General features: G+C 47.9%; 2 protein-coding genes across 3 annotated transcripts; both read right to left on the minus strand.

Moving 5' to 3' along the window:
• LOC8084676 (clathrin interactor EPSIN 2) lies at positions 1,546–7,336 on the minus strand. Its single transcript, XM_002454699.2, has 14 exons — positions 7,036–7,336; positions 6,512–6,611; positions 6,340–6,391; positions 6,111–6,190; positions 5,939–6,017; positions 5,719–5,802; positions 5,443–5,588; positions 4,989–5,339; positions 4,796–4,837; positions 4,610–4,708; positions 4,352–4,536; positions 3,944–4,143; positions 2,592–3,582; positions 1,546–2,497 (listed from the first exon to the last, which is right to left on the minus strand). Exons 2-14 carry the CDS (start codon positions 6,544–6,546, stop codon positions 1,932–1,934), a joined length of 2,910 nt encoding a protein of 969 aa, XP_002454744.1. The 5' UTR covers positions 6,547–6,611; positions 7,036–7,336; the 3' UTR covers positions 1,546–1,931.
• Positions 9,781–14,577, minus strand: LOC8084677. Of its 2 annotated transcripts, none has more exons than XM_002454700.2 (2): positions 13,560–14,577; positions 9,781–12,173 (listed from the first exon to the last, which is right to left on the minus strand). In XM_002454700.2, the coding sequence occupies exons 1-2, from the start codon at positions 13,869–13,871 to the stop codon at positions 10,272–10,274; spliced, it is 2,214 nt and encodes a 737-aa protein (XP_002454745.1). In that variant the 5' UTR covers positions 13,872–14,577; the 3' UTR covers positions 9,781–10,271. The 2 variants fall into 2 exon arrangements, with proteins under 2 accessions (XP_002454745.1, XP_021314948.1); XM_021459273.1 differs by lacking the exon at positions 13,560–14,577 and adding an exon at positions 12,272–13,520.

Here is a 17,522-nt window from a genome sequence, read left to right on the forward strand (position 1 = left end):
CTAGGGGTCTGTTTAGAACATGAAAATAAAATCACGTTCCTACACATTTTTTTTTGTGAAATTAAACTAATTCCTATAAAATTCATACGTTTCAAACGTATCCTAATCTTTAATTTGTTTTGATTTTTCTTCATACATAATTTTTCTATAGACTTAGATATATAATATACTTAGATGTATAGTAAAAAATATATATCTCAGAGAGCAAAATGACTCACAATTTGAAACGACAAAATAATCTGAGTGTAGCAGCGAGAGTTCTAAATGAATATTTTTCCCACTAAAAAAATCCATGACCATGGCGTACGTACCTCCATCACAGCCGGCTTGATAAAGATCATCTCCCCCATAGCCGACGTTTATGTCCAGCTATGTCATCTTCCAAAAAAAACGTAAGCTGTTCATCCCAATCTTCAGCAGCCAAATTGATTAGTTTGTGACTGATTGTTGTTCCTTTGGAGTGATGGCTGTCCATCTAGCTAGCTCCAAGCTATTTGTAGTTAAGAGGTGTTTAGATGCAGGTATTAGAGTTTAAAAGGTATCACATCGGATGTTTGGATACTAGAAATAAAACAAATTACAAAAGTCATCAGTAATCCGCAAGACAAATTTTTTAAACTTAATTAATCCATCATTAGCACATGTTATTGTAGCGCCAAATTGTCAAATCATAGCCTAATTAATGTTATCGAATTAATTTCGTAAATTAGTCCCAATATGTGCATTTAGTTTTATAATTAATCTATATTTAATACTTCATACTACTATTATGGAGTTGTACACGTGATAGAAAAATTACGCTGATCCGTTGAGATATGGTATGCTACAAGTGAATATTAAAAATAAAAAATGAATTCGAATTTTCGAATAACGAATTCTTCTAATCCAGTTTATCTAATGTCTTCTTGAGGAGCTAGAGGAAACGCATCTTAGGTACACCAATTAGTAGGTATGAGAGGGTCAATGGTGGATCCTCATGGACAAATGAAGAAATTTTTTTCAAATTAAATTCTTTATTTATCTTTTATTCCAAAAATTCCTCGAAAATCTAATTTCATTTTTCAATGGCATTAGATGATCTAGTTATTAATATTATCAGTCTACTTAACTCACAGATTCAACAACAAATCTCTTGATTCGAAATTAGGGACTCATGTTGTGTCTAATGAATCAATTTTCCCTTTTTTACACTTATGTATCTCACTCTATCTTGTTTTTTAGTATTATCTAACTTAGGTAAGTGCTTTACCAACATATGTAGTGTAGTAAAAAGAATTGAATTTCACCCATTCATGCTTACTATAACTAGTTATTTTGGTTTTCTACTGGCTGATTTAACTATAACCCGAGCTCTATTTATTGGCTTGAACAAGATACGTCTTATTTGAAATGAATTTCAATGTGACAGCAACTAAAATTAAGAAGGTGGAACCAAACACCCCTGCTTCATTCATAGTGATCGATACAAGAATAATAATGATGTGACCAAAGCATGTCAAATTTCACATGCAAACTAACGTCAATGCAAAAAAAAAAACGTGAGAATTCAATCAAATGGTACAGCCATTTATTATCCATCCAGCAAGAATGCTGAAACAAATAATATGTTTACTAAAAAGAAGCAGCCTATAGCAAAGTATACAACTACATGGGAGCTCTGTAATATATCAAGGCTTTGCATCCAACACAACACAGTAGTTGTAGCACCGCCCTTGTTCACATGTTTGCTATTTGCTATTTAGTAGGTACAGTATCCAACATGGACTGTAAAAGAATAGTGACGAAAATTATACCCTTCTCACCCGCCCCCAAAAGAAACAAGAAATCATACACAAAGCAAAACCAGGTGAGCAAAATACAGATGCCTCCTAAACTGTTTCTCAACACCTCGCCCCCATAATCTGTGGTGTGGGAGACTGCATAGCCCCTCCTCACCTGTATCCTCCATATGGCTGCTGACCACCGTATGCTGCACCCATCTGATTGTAGCCAGCACCGGGCATTCCACCAGGACCCATCCCCATAGGACGCATCGGCATCCCCTGGTTCATCCCCATCCCCATATTCATTCCTCCCATCTGTTGTTGGTTCATCCCCATCCCCATTCCCATCGGTTGCTGGTTCATCCCCATCCCCATCCCCATCCCCATTCCCATCGGCTGTTGGTTCATCCCCATCCGCATCTGTTGTTGATTCATTCCCATTCCCATTCCCATCCCCATGCCCATTGGCCGGTTCATTCCCATTCCACCACCATAACCAGCACCGGCACCAGCACCAGGACCCATACCCATGCCCCTGCCAGCACCCATTGGGTTGGGAGGAGGTGCCATTGCACCTGCACCAGCCCGACCAATGCCGGAACCAGCTCCCATGGCTTTGCCCATGGTGACTGTAGACACAACAGGTGCTTGGTTGATTTTCTTTTCCTGCCTTTTCTCCTTGCGATTAATTGAATCAAAGTCAACTCCAATATCAGCATGAGGATTCGCTTTTGCTGTAAAAAAAACAGATACAATGAGGTCAGCCAACACAAAGGTAAGCTGTTGGCATTGCCAGGGGAAAAAAAGAAACCATGACAGGTCACTTACGTCCAGAAATGTCCAGATTGACAAGACCTCGGCTCAAAGTGTCAGACCACAGTTTAGATTTGGGCTCAAACTTCTTCACTGGCTCAGTCTGATTAACTTGCAAAGCAGAAATGATAGTTTCTGAGGGAGCTGATGAACTTGACTGCAATGGGAAGCTGCCACCAGTAGGCACTGAATTTGGCACACTAAGGGGCTGGGATGCCCCACGAGAGATCAAGGCAGGCTGGAGTGCTGGCGTGCTAGTTTGTGGGAGGAAGCTTGGCTGAGATGGTTGTTGATTTGCCGGAGCAGTGAACTGAGAGGTCTGTGAAGGAATGTAGGACGGTGCCCCATTCTGTGTAGGAACCCCAGACAAGCTGTCAATACCAGACCCTGATGCTGGTTGCATAAAGAAATCTGATTGGCCTGATGGCAGACTGGGTGCTACAGATTGAGGCACCTGCGAAGGAGGAAAAGACGGGGCAGCAGTCTGGGGAAATTGAGAATGGTTGGCAGCACCAGGATGAGGCGGCGCTTGTGAATAAGCAAACACAGGGGCAGCCTGAGGTGCCTGAGGAGGAGCAAATGATGTGGGAGCAGCCTGAGAAGGAGCGAATGATGTGGGAGCGGCCTGAGAAGGAGCAAATGCTGTGGGAGCAGCATGCAATGGGCCAGCAACTGGCTGAGGTGGCTGAGAGGGGAAATTTGTAGGAACTGGCTGCTGCAGAACCACAGACGGGTTTGCTGGTGCTAACTCTGAAGGGAAGGAGGCTGTGTTTGCAAAAATATCTTGCTGCTCAGGTGCAGCGTTTGATGCAAAAGTGAGATCACCAAGAGTGTCTCCAAAACCAAAGCTTGCGGCTGAAGCGGGCTGGAAAGGGTTCACATCCGCACCAGGTCCACTGGACTGGAAAGAACCAGCTGGTGCAGCATGTGTCTGAGGTAGTGCTGGACTTTCATCAAGAACTGCCTTGAAAGGTGTAGGATCCCCAAAAGGATTTGAGGCATCAATCTGTTGCAAAGTTAAAAGACAATTAAAGAAATTCTTAGATTAGCTATTATGACTAGATAGATTATAAGAAAACACTAACAGAAAGTTATGCATATACTATGTTTTAAGTGTCGTTACTACTCCTTGTGCTTCAAGTTTTAAGTGTAGTTTTAATAGAAAGCTATACTGTGTTAACAAGGCATTTCCCTTATAGCATTTAGCTTATGGCTTATCTAATACATCAAACTCCACAAAGTTGTGAAACCTCTTGCAATGTTTTAGAGTAGTTGCAAGCCAATTTAAGAACCCAAGCATTGTAAAATAGAATCACGAACCCAACAACAAGAACAAATACATGAATGACAGTAAGTTATGCATATACCTCGCCAAATCCAGTGGAAGCAGGAGGCATGCCCACGAAACTATTTGTCTCAAAACCTGAATTTGCCGGTGCTTCAACATTTGATGTGGTCGTTGGTTGAGGCACAGACACCAAAGCCAATGAACTAATAGGATCTGATCCAAACAAATCCATCTCCAAGCTATCCGCTACTGGTGCAGGGTTTACAGGAGGGGAAGAATCTGAAAAAGGATATAGATCACCAAACATAATATCAGCACATATTTACCAACCAAAGATGTTGATAGTAGCAACATGCCAGGTTAGGTACCATTCCCCTGTGCATTGATCTCGTATATGAAAAAACACCAATTATACCATCCATACTGATCTTTTCATTACTTCCATTTACACAAGCTGTATTTATTGCTGAAACAGAACAAACTATACCTGGCACAGATCCACGTGGATCAAACTCATCAAATCCATTAGGCTCAGCATGAACAGTTGGTGGTGCAGGTACATCTTCAACAGTAGTGTCCTGAACCCCATTCACCTGTCCTGCAGGAACAGTTGTTGCAGGAACTGAAGGAGAGGACACCCTTGGTACAGCAGCAGGAACACTTCCTCCATTTCTGAGATTTGAGAGTTTCAGTAAGGGACCATTGCTCAGCCAGGAAATTAAAGCATCCAAAATAGAATACTGACCTGTCATCCTGAAGATTGTCCTGGCTATCTCTTGTAACATCTTCATAGTTCGGTGGTGGTGAAGCAATTTGCTGGTTAGAAAGCTTTCGCTCTATAGGCCTGTCATCGCAGGTAACAGAACTTAGAAGGATTACTCCAACAAATAAGCTAAGAAGTTAATGTACATGACCACTCTCCATTATTTACCTATCATCCTGAGTAGGCGCATCAGCATTGCTGCCACGGCCACTGCAAGGGAAGAAGGGCGTTAAGATCCACGAAGAGCCCTAAAATCCTAAGGATAGTATATTACTGATTTAAGGAACAAACTATTCCGTACATTAGTTGCTGACAACTATGGACAATAAGTAATAATTTCAAGTGGAAACAGAAAACAGACCGAGATGAATAAGCTTCATCATCCCCATATGAATCCCTTTCCCGGCCATAGCTCCTGCGACCTGCTCCTTCAGAATACTCGTGGTTGCTATGACTTCCTTTGTATTCATCTTCTCTATAATCTCTGCCGTAGCGTTCATTAGAATCTCTGGAATAACGATCTCCTTCCCTATTGGGTGTATCTCCAGGTCCACCATATCTGTCATCGTCCCTGTATCCATAGTCTCTTTCCCTCCCATTTCCATTTCTGTTGTCATATCTACTGCCATAGCTCCCTTCATAGCGGTCATTATCATAACCACCACCATATCCACCTGGGCTCCTGCCACTGGGGGCAAATGCACTCCTGTACCTAAAGAATAAAGATGATCAGATATCAACAACAGGAAACTTAAGTGCCTGCAACAGTATGCACTAGTCAATATGAAGCAAGCATGGCATAAATCTATACTTACTTGTCCCTGGTAGCGAGTGCTTTCTGTCTAACTTCCTGTATCCTTTCTTTATCATTAACTAAACTGACAAGGCTCTGGGATTTCCTTCGCACATTGCTACCTTGATCTCTCCCAGAAGAATCAATGTACTGGAAGTCAGCTAGTGCCTGGAATTTCAAGCATAGTGTTAGCGCACCAAACAAGGAAGATACAAGAATGAAGAATCCCTAATGCCAGAACCAAACTTGAAGATGTTATTAAAGATATAATGCAGAAAAAGATGGCGGTTAGCATTACTGATATCTGATAAGCATGTTCTCTTATGTCATCAATAACTCGTTCAGTACCATGCGCCACCAGGTAATCCAAGACAATCAATCCCTACAGCATGGGACAGGAGAGAAAAAATCAGTGTCAGCTGTTCAAAGTATTAGTGTAATATTAATACATGTTTTCACATATTTCCCAAAAAAGAAAACAATGTTTTAATATTCATGGCACCAGGACAATTTCTTACCTTGTAAACATGACGCCAATTTTTACCAGTGTCACTGACCCTCTTCCACACAATGTTCATGATCATCTGGTACTCGTGACTGCAAACAGACATGCAAACCACATTAGCACCAGCAAAACAGGTTTCTGTTCAACAAGAAGCCAATCAGAAAACAGGGGGGGAAATAGCATACTGGTTGTGCGTTGCTTGAGCAATGTCTGCCAGGAGAGATCCATGTGGGCCCCACGGTTCGTTGCTTGTGGCATCAAGGATCTGTACATAACAAGAACGAAGATACCACGTCAAAACAATTCCTTTTTGTAACAACTGGCAAGGGAAAGTAATAATAAGAGAGAAAAAACAAACGCCCCAAAAGAACAAGCTTGCGGATGAAAGGGCGGCAGGGCGCACAGATCCCTAACCTTTTGTTCTATTCCAGGCACCTTGAGGACCTTCTTGTTCACCTCTCTTTTTCTGCAAAGGACAGTGAAAACAAATTCCTATGTCAATTCATGCAGCCAGAGAGGTAGCAAACAAACGCGGCTCGAAATCACGCGCGGTAAACGACAGGAATACAGCAGGCAAATCACGTACAGGTCCCGGACCGTCTGATCGAACACTTTCTTCATAGCTCCCTTTTTGAAATCTAGCTCGTTATTATACGCCCAGCTCTATGTCCTCCTCGGTTGGACACCTGCAACAGTCAATTCATCAGCCACGTAAGATCCAGCAGCGATCGAGATCCCATCGCAAGCATTCCTGCTTGCACTTCCATTTAAGCCTCGGGTCCAAGCTCAGAGCACGAATCCGGGCACTCTGAAACCACGCTCAAACCCAGCAATTCGAACGACAATACCAAACCCGGCAGCACCGAATTCGAAACAGCTCCAGCAGCCAAAAAAGGGGTGGAGGAGCTAGATCTACGCGGGCCGCTACGGCGGCAACTTCGCGGCGGCGGCCGTGCCGCGCGACCCAGATCTAGCAGCCACCGACACCGCCGCGTCCCCAGAGGAGATCCGGCGCCCGGGCCATTCCCGTCCCAACCGACAAGGAAGCGTGCCCGCGGGTGAGGAGACGCGGCGGCGACGGACACAGCGCGAAGGCAGGCAGAAGCGCACCTGAGGAGGCGGGCGGGGCGGCGGAGCAGATCGGCCCGGCCCGGCGCGCCGCGGCGACGCGCGGGGGGGATGGGGGGCGGGGGGCGGGAGTCCACGGGGATTCCACTCGGCGGGAGGGGAGGCGAGGCGAGGAATGGGGGAGGGTGGCGGTGGTCGCGCCCGCTTCCCTTGGCTTTCCTGCCCTTTTCTTCCTCCTCCTCCACCTCCCTCCCTCTCTGTGGCTTCCTGAGCTGTCGCCCGCTCGCCGCGACGCGGTGCGAATGGGTTTGTTGTGCCGTGCGCTGGGTTGGCGAGCAAGGAGGGGAAAGACGAGGAGGCGGAGGGGAAGTGCTCGACGAATATTTTTTTTGTGTGTGCGTGTTTTATTTTTCTTTTTCGCGCTTTGGTTTGGTGCGCGAACGAATAATGATTGAATCGGACGGTTAGCGGGAAAACAGAATAATTAATCGACGGTGATTACCTAACGACGGTGAAATGTTTCTTTTTTTTTTACATCCTCGCGTTGATTAAAATTTGTGTGGGTTTGTTAAAAACGAGCTGGAGCTGGAAAAGGGAGAACGTGAATGCACAGGTAGTCAGGTACCGTCACCGATGACTCCATTTTTGAAAAATTCAAATGGGGAGGTTTTAGTTCGACCTGGTTATTATTACGCGATTACTAGCTGGCTGGGTGGCTGGTAGGTGGACCAGGCTGGAAGGACGGGAGGCCCTCCTTTTACGACGGCGTCAATCGTCAAACCCTCGTTTTTCTTCTAGTAAACTCGCGATCACAACTCACAAGACCAGTGCACCTTTTTCTTTTATTTGTCCTTCTTGCGGAGTAATAAGAACTGCAGAATTTTGAACTCGGAATTTCTTGCGAAGAAATCAGTGCCCATGCATACACCACGCCACGTGTGCTGCGAACCTGCTAGGCTCGCACTAGCTCGTTCGCCTAATCCCATGTGAGGTGTGAGCTCCCCGATTTCATTCTTCTGGCAAGTTCAAAAAAAAATATCATTCTTCTGGCTTTTTTATCGTAATGGGCATTAGCGCATCTGATTACCCGCACAGATGCAATGCGGAAAGCAATATCCTTTGCTCCCCCGATTAAGAAATGGGAACTGGAGCAGACATGGGTGCCGGTGCCAGATGACAACCGACAGGCGACCATCTTCTCCTCACGGCCCATGCCTGGCTACCAGCATCAGCCACGGCTAGAATGCTGGTACACGTAGTAGTACACCTCATTAAGCTAAGTGACCACCACAGATCTGTTTGGTGACACTGACAGACACCCTAGAGGCCACCCAAAAATGCGCCAAAAACCGGGGATTGGAAGATGAAATCTGGCTGCCGATCTGGGGTTTGGACCTCGCGTGATTATAAAAAAAAAAAAAAACAAACCCCCCCCCCCCCGAAAAGGCCTGAGCTGAGCACTTCAGCTTTCTCTGTTGGTACCATCAGTTGTGCACCGACGCAGACGCCATGATTTTATTTATTAATTAAAGAAGCAGAGGTAGATAGACTAGATCCAGTCATCCAGCTCGTTTTATTAGTGGTGATGATGAAAATGCTAGCCATAAAGCACGGGAGAGTACGTACAAGTCACTGGAAGCACCTCAAATTGTTAGAGGCCAGGAGGGACCGGTCGTATCGGAAGGAAATACGTACAAGTCAGCGTAGAATACCCGGGTGTCAGGGCATGCGTATCTATGCGCCAGCGCACGTAGGAATCGCTTTCGGAGTCCGGGCGGTAGGAGGAACAGGTCAGTCTGGAGCTCCTGACCCGACCGTTGCAGTTGAAGCGTCCGCGTCGCGTCAGCCAGCCCACACGCCAATTCACCAACCGCTTGCTGCTTGTTCAACTTCAAGCGTCGCCGTCCACCGATCCATAGCGGGCCTCGCCTCCTTGTTCGTTCTAAACAAACGGGCCAACGCCCACCGGTGGGTCATCCTCACCTCGGATGTAACGGGCCTCGCATGCGAATATTCCCGAGGAAAAGAGAAGCCCATCGCAGTAGATGTCTTCTTGTCTCGCCGGGCGTCCAGCCAGCTTCTAGGCTTCTAGCCTGCTACCCGCCGTCACGGAGAAACGCGACCGGCCCAGCCCAAGCAGCCGACGCTTCCCGTTTCCTCTGGATTCCGGCCGGTTCCCCTCTCGCCGCGTTCGGCAGTGCGCCGGTGCCGTGGGTTTCTGCTGCCGACCGGGGCGGAGTGATGGCGAGGCAGCCTCGCTCACCCCTCCCCAGCGGCCTCCGTAAATCTCCGGCGCCAATGGACGGTTCCGGCGGCCGGATAGGTCATAGGGAAACCAATTGGGTCTCACGACGACCACGCCTCTTCCGATCAGGTTAGATGATCACTTCGATAATCCATTTCTCGGCATGGCATCGGTCTCCATATGGCCTTGCTAATTTGTTATGAGACAAAAACATGATTGTCCTTTGATCTAGCCGAGCTGTTTTAAGTTCAGGGACCGTTTCATCTGCTGTCGAGGTTTGCGGATGCTTCTCTCTATAAAATTTAGGGGAAATAGGATAGTTCGAGTCAGGACAATCAATAAACAACAAATGTTTTTTTTGTTTTTTGATAGGTCGTTTTGGCTTTTCATATACACTTAAATATATGCTATGTAAAAAAGCCAAAACGAACAAAAAATTTCCAAAATGCAGGCAGTAACCTAGCAAGTAGCAGTGCCTCCAAATTTTTCATTGCAAATGGAACACAACATGATCATTGATCAAGTAACCAGATTTCCAGGCACAAGGAAAAATACCCAGCAGGATCATTAATTCCATTTCCAGGAAGAGGCAACAAACCTTTTCCATTTCCAGGTCGAGGGAACAAACCTTGCAAGGATCAGGATCAGGATTAGGTATCCATCCCTCCTCAAAGAGTCCACAAATGTATACCCTTCCCTTATGTACATCACCACACAAAGGAGCTAGTACAATACTAGAGTATACCAAGTCACCACCAACGGTAAAAAAAAAATGCCCGCCCTCCTGCCCATTTCCCCAGGACGTATACCATCCCCCTACCCCCAATTATAAAATACCTTACCTCTCTCACCATTTACCTCCACCACCCCAAATCAAATTTACACCGTTACATCCCTTATACCCACACAAACTATACCCTGGTCCCGTCCTCCCACCACAAAACTAGGAATTTAGAAGAAGCTACTTTGTCGTCCATCATCAACAAGCAAATTAGGCTTCAGGCGAATCCTTCTTGGCAACACCGAAGTGCAGTTACCTTGGCTGCGGGCGTGCTGGGAATGATTTCGCGTGCCTCATCTGTGGAGTTGGTCGAGGGATCGATGAGCGGCTCATTGTCTGCGAGCGCAGCAGCATGTCCACCATGGATGAAGTCTGGTAGGCCTGGATTAGGCTCTCGCTGTCCGTCGAGTCCCCGCGTGCAGTGGCCCTCTGCCATGAGTGGGAGCTCAGGCCTGAGAGGACATATGCCCGACCAGATGCCTCGTACCTTTGCCGATTGGCCATCCGATCTTGCATCTCCTTTAGCTCAGCATCCAATGCTTGGCACAGACGGTCACCGGACTGTCCTGATGCTGATCCCATGATCATTCTCCGGCAGTCTTCGAGTAGAGAAACAGCATTGGTCAGGTCACCACGCTCTGCAGAAAACCTTGCTTCAGCCATCACCTCAGCTGCATGAAGACGGTTCTTCTGGCGGTCCACCTCGATTGACACGCTTTGTACTGAGACGAATGCTGGCCTGGAGATCTTCACTTGCACATCAGCCATATTCACTGTCTCCTTCATCAGTGGATCTTTGTAGACACAGCCAACCTTGAGAAGTGCTGTTTCCCCATAGCCTGGTGGGACGTTTACAGACACAAGAAAATCCCTTTCCTCTTCAGCATACAGGTCCCCAACATCTATGGAGCCATTCCTCTTATCATCTGAAACTCTGCTAGAATAGCTGCCTGACCTGATGGAGCCGAAGTGCACGTCAGGGTGGAGGCTCTCCACCTTTACATGCAGACCTTGTGCAACTACGCTCAAAAGTCCACCAATGCATTGTGCAAATGCATCTTGGATAGCAGCCTCTGTCTCGATGAATGAAAAGGTCCCACCAGAAGTTTGTGAGATGGAGTGCAGTGAGACGGAGTCATGGTCAGCACCAAATCCAAACACATGAACAGGTATCTGCTGGTTACCATTAGTGGATGGCAAGAGCGCACAGTACTCTGGTGCTCCTTTGTGTACACCAGCAGTTGGTGAGACTGTATATGTATCTTGACCATCTGACAGAAGGATGATGCTGCAGACTGGATTCTTGGCCTGGCGTTCTTCGATCACCTTGGAGCCTTTCCTGAGGCCCTCTGCAATATTGGTCCCACCATTTGAAGTCAGTGAATTAACAGCCAGCAAGCTTTGCTGCCGACCAGACTCAGTCATCCTACGAAGTGGGAAGAGCCTACGTGCGGATGATGAGAAGGCGATGACAGAAAGCCGATCAGAGGATCCAAGGTTCTGAATGACAAATCCCATAGCCCTCTTCAACAATGCAAGTTTGGTACCAGCCATACTTCCACTGACATCAAGAACTGTGATGAGATCAACAGGGGCACGAGTTGTACTTAGTCCATTGCCATCTCCAAGATTGCTGGATGGCTGCAGATGCTGAGCAAGGGGTGCCTTAAGGTGAATTAGAACAGTGAAGTTTCTTTCTGATGTATTTTCAGGTACTTCAGTGAACTCTGGATATGTTTTTATCTCTACTGTTCTCAAACAGCCCTGTTGAGTGTCATTAGCCTCTTCACACAACAAATCCAAGGGTTCATCGTCATTGAAAGTACTAGGGTCAGTGTCAGGCAGTAATGTGGCCAGATGGTGAAGCCTGCCAGAAGAGCGCGCACGAGGAAGTGGTCGCAATATGTTCATATGGCCTCCATTTTGGTACCCATTAACTGGATTAATCCTTGCATTTCCTTGGGGTAATTCAGCAGGCAAGGGACCTCGAAATGGGAGCTCCTTCCATTTGATACGGCAGACTGGGCAGCTGCTGCTTCCGTGCTTAACATTTGCCGAAATACAATGGAAGTGGAAGGTGTGTGAGCACTCTGCTGTGAAGAGAGCATGGCCCTGACCAGGCTTCATTGTAGTCAAGCATATGGCACATGTTTTCTGGAAAAGAAGTGGTGAAAAGTATAAGAATAAGAAATAGACATCTAATCTAAGAATGGTAAAAGTATGTAAAGAAGAAATAGACATCAAACTCAAACCTGCTGCAGATCTTTCAAAGATAATTTACAGTGAGGAGGAAGTCGGTAAATTGTTTGATACTTTGGTCCTATAGAAATACTCTATATTTGAAGTGCTGTCATGACTGATCCCAAACTGTGGTCATATGCCGCAGTTTCAGACTTGCAGCCAGAAAGCAGCTGTTCTGGAATTTATTCGGAAGCAACATGGTTTGTGAAGAGAAACTACCTCTACAACAATCAGTAATCATGCCTCCATAAGCAGCCCATGGTCAAACTAATCTTAATATTATCCATCGAATTAGATGCCTTAATCTGAATTAGTCATTGCTGACGAGCTAATACACCTCAGTCCAGAAGAAAAGAAGAATAAAGGGGCGATGACCTCAGGTAAGCAGTTTGGAAACCAAATAAAGGGGCGATGACTAGCAGCGTGTCCGAAACAAGTAGCTACAGACGTTGCAATTTAATAAGGATTGCAGGTTTGCAACTGGGCCATGGTCGGAATACTTTCTTTTGCAATTCTGTCATCAGGGCGCCCCAAAGCGAGCCGGTGGTGGGCTCTCGGGAATCCGTAGAGTCCCTGTGCTGCAACATGCGAGTTTGGAGCAAGAACGCACAAGGGATCTGAGAACAGTGCCGGAGCTGTTCTGAAAAGGATGCTATGCCTCCACGAAAAGAAGTGAAGCTAGAGGGCAGGCTATGGAGGAGAAAAGGGGAGAGGAAAAAAAGTGAATGATGAATGGGAGAGGGCCAGAGGCAGAGGGGTATGGTGGTGATGGTGGACTATGGTGGCTATGTCCTCAGTCCTATGGACTATGGAATGTGAGAGAGGAGAGCAGGGTGAAGGGGAGGAGGACCCCATGGTTAAAGAAAGACAAACTCCCCCCACTTCATGATGATATTCTTCCACCACCATTGCCACCTCCTCCTGCATCTCCTTTTTCTACTAGTGTTGCGCCCCTTTTGCGTGTGCGGGTGTGTGATGAAAGCTACTGGTAGTCTGGTAGCACTGCTGCATGCATCATTTGGAGCAAAAGAACATCACAGCACAGGTGTACAACTGCTGCAGCATGAATGAACACTTGCCACTGCAGCTGCTGTTGCTGTGAGTACTTTTTTTTTTCTTTTCTTGTTTGGAGCTGACCTGCTACTGCAGTTGAAGATTTGAAGGACCAAAAGAAATTAGCAGAGCAAGCAGAGTGATCTTTTGGAGTTTTATTACATGGGGTGGATCTTGGCAATAAGTTGCAACCTTTAGCGGATCGATGGGTGGACGGAGACACGAGGACAGGAGGACGGGCGGTACCTTGAAGGATTTGCTGCCGGATTTGGAGAGACGGAGCCCGGCGGACGTCGGCGTTGGGGTGGTGGGCATGAGCGCGCCGGCGCCGCCGTTGGCCTTGCCGTTGGCGCTGCTCTGCTCCGCCGAAGCAGCCGTCGGGGTGGTGTTGGTGCTCGTGGCGGCGGACGAGGAGGAGGCGACCGGCGACACGAGCGCCGCCGTGGAGGAGGCGGTGTTGGGCGAGCTGGCGTCGTCGCCGCCTTCCAGCGTCCGGGGTACGTAGACGCAGAGGTTGAGCCCCAGCGACATCTTGGCCTTCCGCCATCTGCTCTCCATTATGCTCGCGCAGTCGCAGCTCGGCCTCAAGCTTCGCTGCTGCTACTGCTAGCTTGCTGAGATGAGCCTGTGCTGACTGTGAGCTGCTGAGCTACTTCTTGTTGTTGTAAGAAGAGAGAAAGAAAGAAAGAAGGGAGGAGGTGGTGGTGGGTGGGTGCTGGTTGGGTATTTGGTGAGGAGGTCAGAGGCAGATTTGGCGGCGCTTTTGCCCGGTTTGGTGGCTGGCAGGAGGAGGAGGAGCCGCCGGCGCGGAGGCCATGGCCATGCGAAGCACAGCACCCTGAGACCGGAGCCTCGTTGCAGCTTGGGAAATCAAGAAAGGGAGGGAGGTTAAAGAGGAAAGAGAAAGGGAAAGAGTCTCGTATCGTATGGTATGGATGGATGGCTATTTGACCTTGCAGCTGTGCGATGAGAAGAGAGAAAGGGGGAAGGAGACGACGCAGGGAGCAGCCTTTTAACAAAGAGGAAAAGCAGCAACACCCCCACCAAAGCAAGCACCCCCTATGGGCTATGGGGGAGAAGGAAAAGGTTTGGGAAGAGCTGAATGATGGCGAGCGACGGAGCGAAGCAGTGAACAACAGCACAAGCACAAGAGGAGAGTGGGGATGAGAGACAGAGGCCCTCTCTCTTCTTCAGGCTTCAGCTTGCATGGGAGCTGGGAGGTGAGGTGAGTGGTGACCACAGACCACTGGTGGCGCCTACTGAACTGTCCAGGCAGGAGTATTTGCACCGTATTTTCATGTGCATGCTTTCTGCTTCGTGCGCCACGCCGAGCTGGACTTCTCGTCGGCATCGGCGGCAGCCTCTGTGCCTCTGTGCCCTGCCCCTGCATTGCGCCGCAGTTCATCAGAAGAGGACCGGTAATTTTTCTGACGTGCTTTGTTGCCTTCTTTTTTTATTCACCCAATGATGCGTGAAAGAGAAACAAAAACAAGAAGGAAAGAAAAAGAAGATTAAAAAAGATGGCCCGGCCCGCCGGGTCAAATTCGTATCCTCCTTTCTCCTGTATAGGCGTATAGTATATATGCATGATAATTCCTTTCCCGGCGCCGCCTCCCTGTCACGGGTTTCCTCGCGTCGCCGTTGATGGGCACAGCCATTTACCATCGCCACTACCGAGTTGCTGCTGTGCGTGTGTGTGTGCGCCACTAGTTTTATATAGAGTAATATGTACTATATAATATACTTCATCCATTGCAAAATAATCATTATACATCTTGTTTCGCAAAAAGAAAAACCATATGTTTTAAAATTTAATCGCATATATAAAAATATAATACTTATGATGCATCATAAATAAATTAAATAGATCAATCGTGGAAATTTATTTTTATTATAAACTTATGTTGATAATATTTTCTATCAATATTGTTAATGCTAAAAACTTTTCGAAAAGTAAAATATGTGGTTGTTTTTTGGACCAAGAGAGGTATATGCTGTGGACGGAGGTTTCTTCCTCCACTAGTGTTATATACCGTATGTACTACCTTTATTTATCGTACATTCTCTCCAACGTGTGTCACATGTTCGCTCTCCTGTGTGTGTTTTGCTGTCGTGTCATCGTGTGGATTGAAAAACAGCATGCTCTGAGAAGAGAAGGGAAGGGAAGGGGAAGCAGAACGAGCCCTTTCGGGAGGTGAACCTAAAACCTGTCCAAAAATAGGAACCCAGGTAAGCTAAGCAGCCGCGAGGCAGCCAGTGGCGTTCAGTGGTGGCTGGTGAAGTGGTGAGCGTAGCGTAAGCCGTAACCGAAAAGGCGAGGGGTGACTGAAGCTTGCGAGAACCAAGGAAGGAGACGATGGTGACTGCGCTGGGACGACTCGAGAGAGAGGTGCTTGAAAATGAAAAACAATGGCGGTCGTAGAAAAGCAAACCCTCCCGTGACTTTTGTGTAAAGGAGGGAATGAGAGCAAACGCATGCAGCGCAGCGAGCAGTGTCATCCTGCCGGTGCCGGCCGTCCGGCTACACCTTTGCTGCCCTGCCTTGGTGTCTGTCCTTGCGTGCACTGATGAGGTCAACTGCAACTCTGGCTGCTACGAATTCGAACAGTTCAATACTACGTACGTAGTACTACTACTTAGGCTATCTCCAACAGGGAGACCCATTTGGGACCCAAACCTAAAATGGGTCTCCAACACAATACCTATAGCCTCCAACAGAGTACCCATACAGAAGACCTATTTTGGGTATTAGGAGAGGCATAACCCAAATTTGGGTATCCTCTCTCCTCGAGACCCATTTTGCAGAGAGTGTTGTCTTTTAGGTCTTGTTGTTGGAGAAGACTAAAAATAGGTATGGAACCTTTTACCTGTAGCGCTACCCAAAGGACAAAAGGGTCTTGTATTTTGGGTGACGATTGTTGGAGATAGTCTTAAAAGTTTCAAAAGCAGCCAAGGGACGGCTCAGGGTTAGCCGGGAGAAGGTGTAATCACTAATCAGTGTGACCTACTGACCTTAGCTCATGCCTCGTTCTCTCTTTGTAGTAATAAAATCTGTAGCAGTGTACTGTACGTGGTGGGTATCATTCCATTCCGTACATGCCCTCGCCATGCCTCGTTCTCTCTTTGTAAAAAAAAAAACATGTGTTTTGAGTAGAATTATAAAAGAAAAATATTATCAATATTTATATTGATCTTTTGTGTGGAAGAAGAATGGAGAGTTGGAGACGAAGAACATTCGTTTATCTCACGCATGCATTCTCCGGTCCATCCCGTGACAAAAGCACAGTGCGTGTCTGTGAGGCGGTAGGACCAGACGGGAGAGGGAATAATCATAGGATGGGCCGCTCCGCACAGCACAGAGCTGCAGCTGCCTCCCCGGCCCGGACGCCGCCGCGGCGGTGAGAAGCGGACAATCTCCTAGGAGTCAAAACCGACGCCCCCCGTGCCGTGTTGTCAATTCCCTGCTCCACCCACCAGGGCCAACCGCACTCCTGCTTGGTGCTGCCTTTGCCTTTGCATGGCATTGGCCCGCACCGCTGCCTCCAGTGCTACTGCTGCCACCACGCAGTGCTGCACGCTTCTCAGCCTCTCTCACGGAGTCACAGGGCCGCAAAGCCGCGCAGCGAATGGCCCAGTCCGCTCGTCCAGCACGGGTGGCCGCGTGGGCAGCGGGCAGCCGGGCACCACCACCAGCCCGCCGTCTCCTCGCATCGCAAGCAGCAACCTCACCGTGCATCTCGTTGCCGCCGCCCGGGTAGCCGTGACCGCGCGTCTCGCCCGCCGGCGCCGTGCCCTCCAGGCAACGAGCCAGAGCCCAGCGCGCGCCCTCCAGTCCTCCTCCTGCATTGCCGAGCATGCCAGGCGGCACGGCACGGGGGAAAGAAACGGGCGGCCTGCGTGCGCATGCGCTTGTGTGGAGGACTAGACGGGCACGTACGGCCACTAAAACGACGCGCGCGACACGGTGGTGACCGCGCGCATGTAGTGCTTCAGGTCTACAACGCAACGCCGGTTGGTTGGCTGCCTGGCTGGCCAGCCGTTGGCCGTTGCGATAATATACGCGGCCGTCTCGACACGACACCGTGGGCTGGCCGCGGTGAAAACACAAGAACACGAGACGGTCTAGTGTTTTTACCGCGGCCTGCGTCGAGGGTGGGTGAAAACGATAGTAATTCCTTTTTTACAGCGATTCGAGGGAGGAGCTGATAG

This window comes from Sorghum bicolor, chromosome 4, assembly GCF_000003195.3.
Source record: "Sorghum bicolor cultivar BTx623 chromosome 4, Sorghum_bicolor_NCBIv3, whole genome shotgun sequence".
NCBI lineage: Eukaryota > Viridiplantae > Streptophyta > Magnoliopsida > Poales > Poaceae > Sorghum > Sorghum bicolor.

Bases quoted from the DNA above. Each gene is read 5' to 3' on its own strand.
- LOC8084677 (XM_002454700.2), bottom strand. From the start codon at position 13,871: ATGGAGAGCAGATGGCGGAAGGCCAAGATGTCGCTGGGGCTCAACCTC. The intron at 12,174-13,559 runs GTACCGCCCGTC...CTTCTTTTCCAG, and splicing joins CCGGCAGCAAATCCTTCAAG to AAAACATGTGCCATATGCTT.
- LOC8084676 (XM_002454699.2), bottom strand. From the start codon at position 6,546: ATGAAGAAAGTGTTCGATCAGACGGTCCGGGACCT. The intron at 5,340-5,442 runs GTAAGTATAGAT...TTTATTCTTTAG, and splicing joins GCACTCGCTACCAGGGACAA to GTACAGGAGTGCATTTGCCC. The intron at 3,583-3,943 runs GTATATGCATAA...ACTTTGCAACAG, and splicing joins CTTCCACTGGATTTGGCGAG to ATTGATGCCTCAAATCCTTT.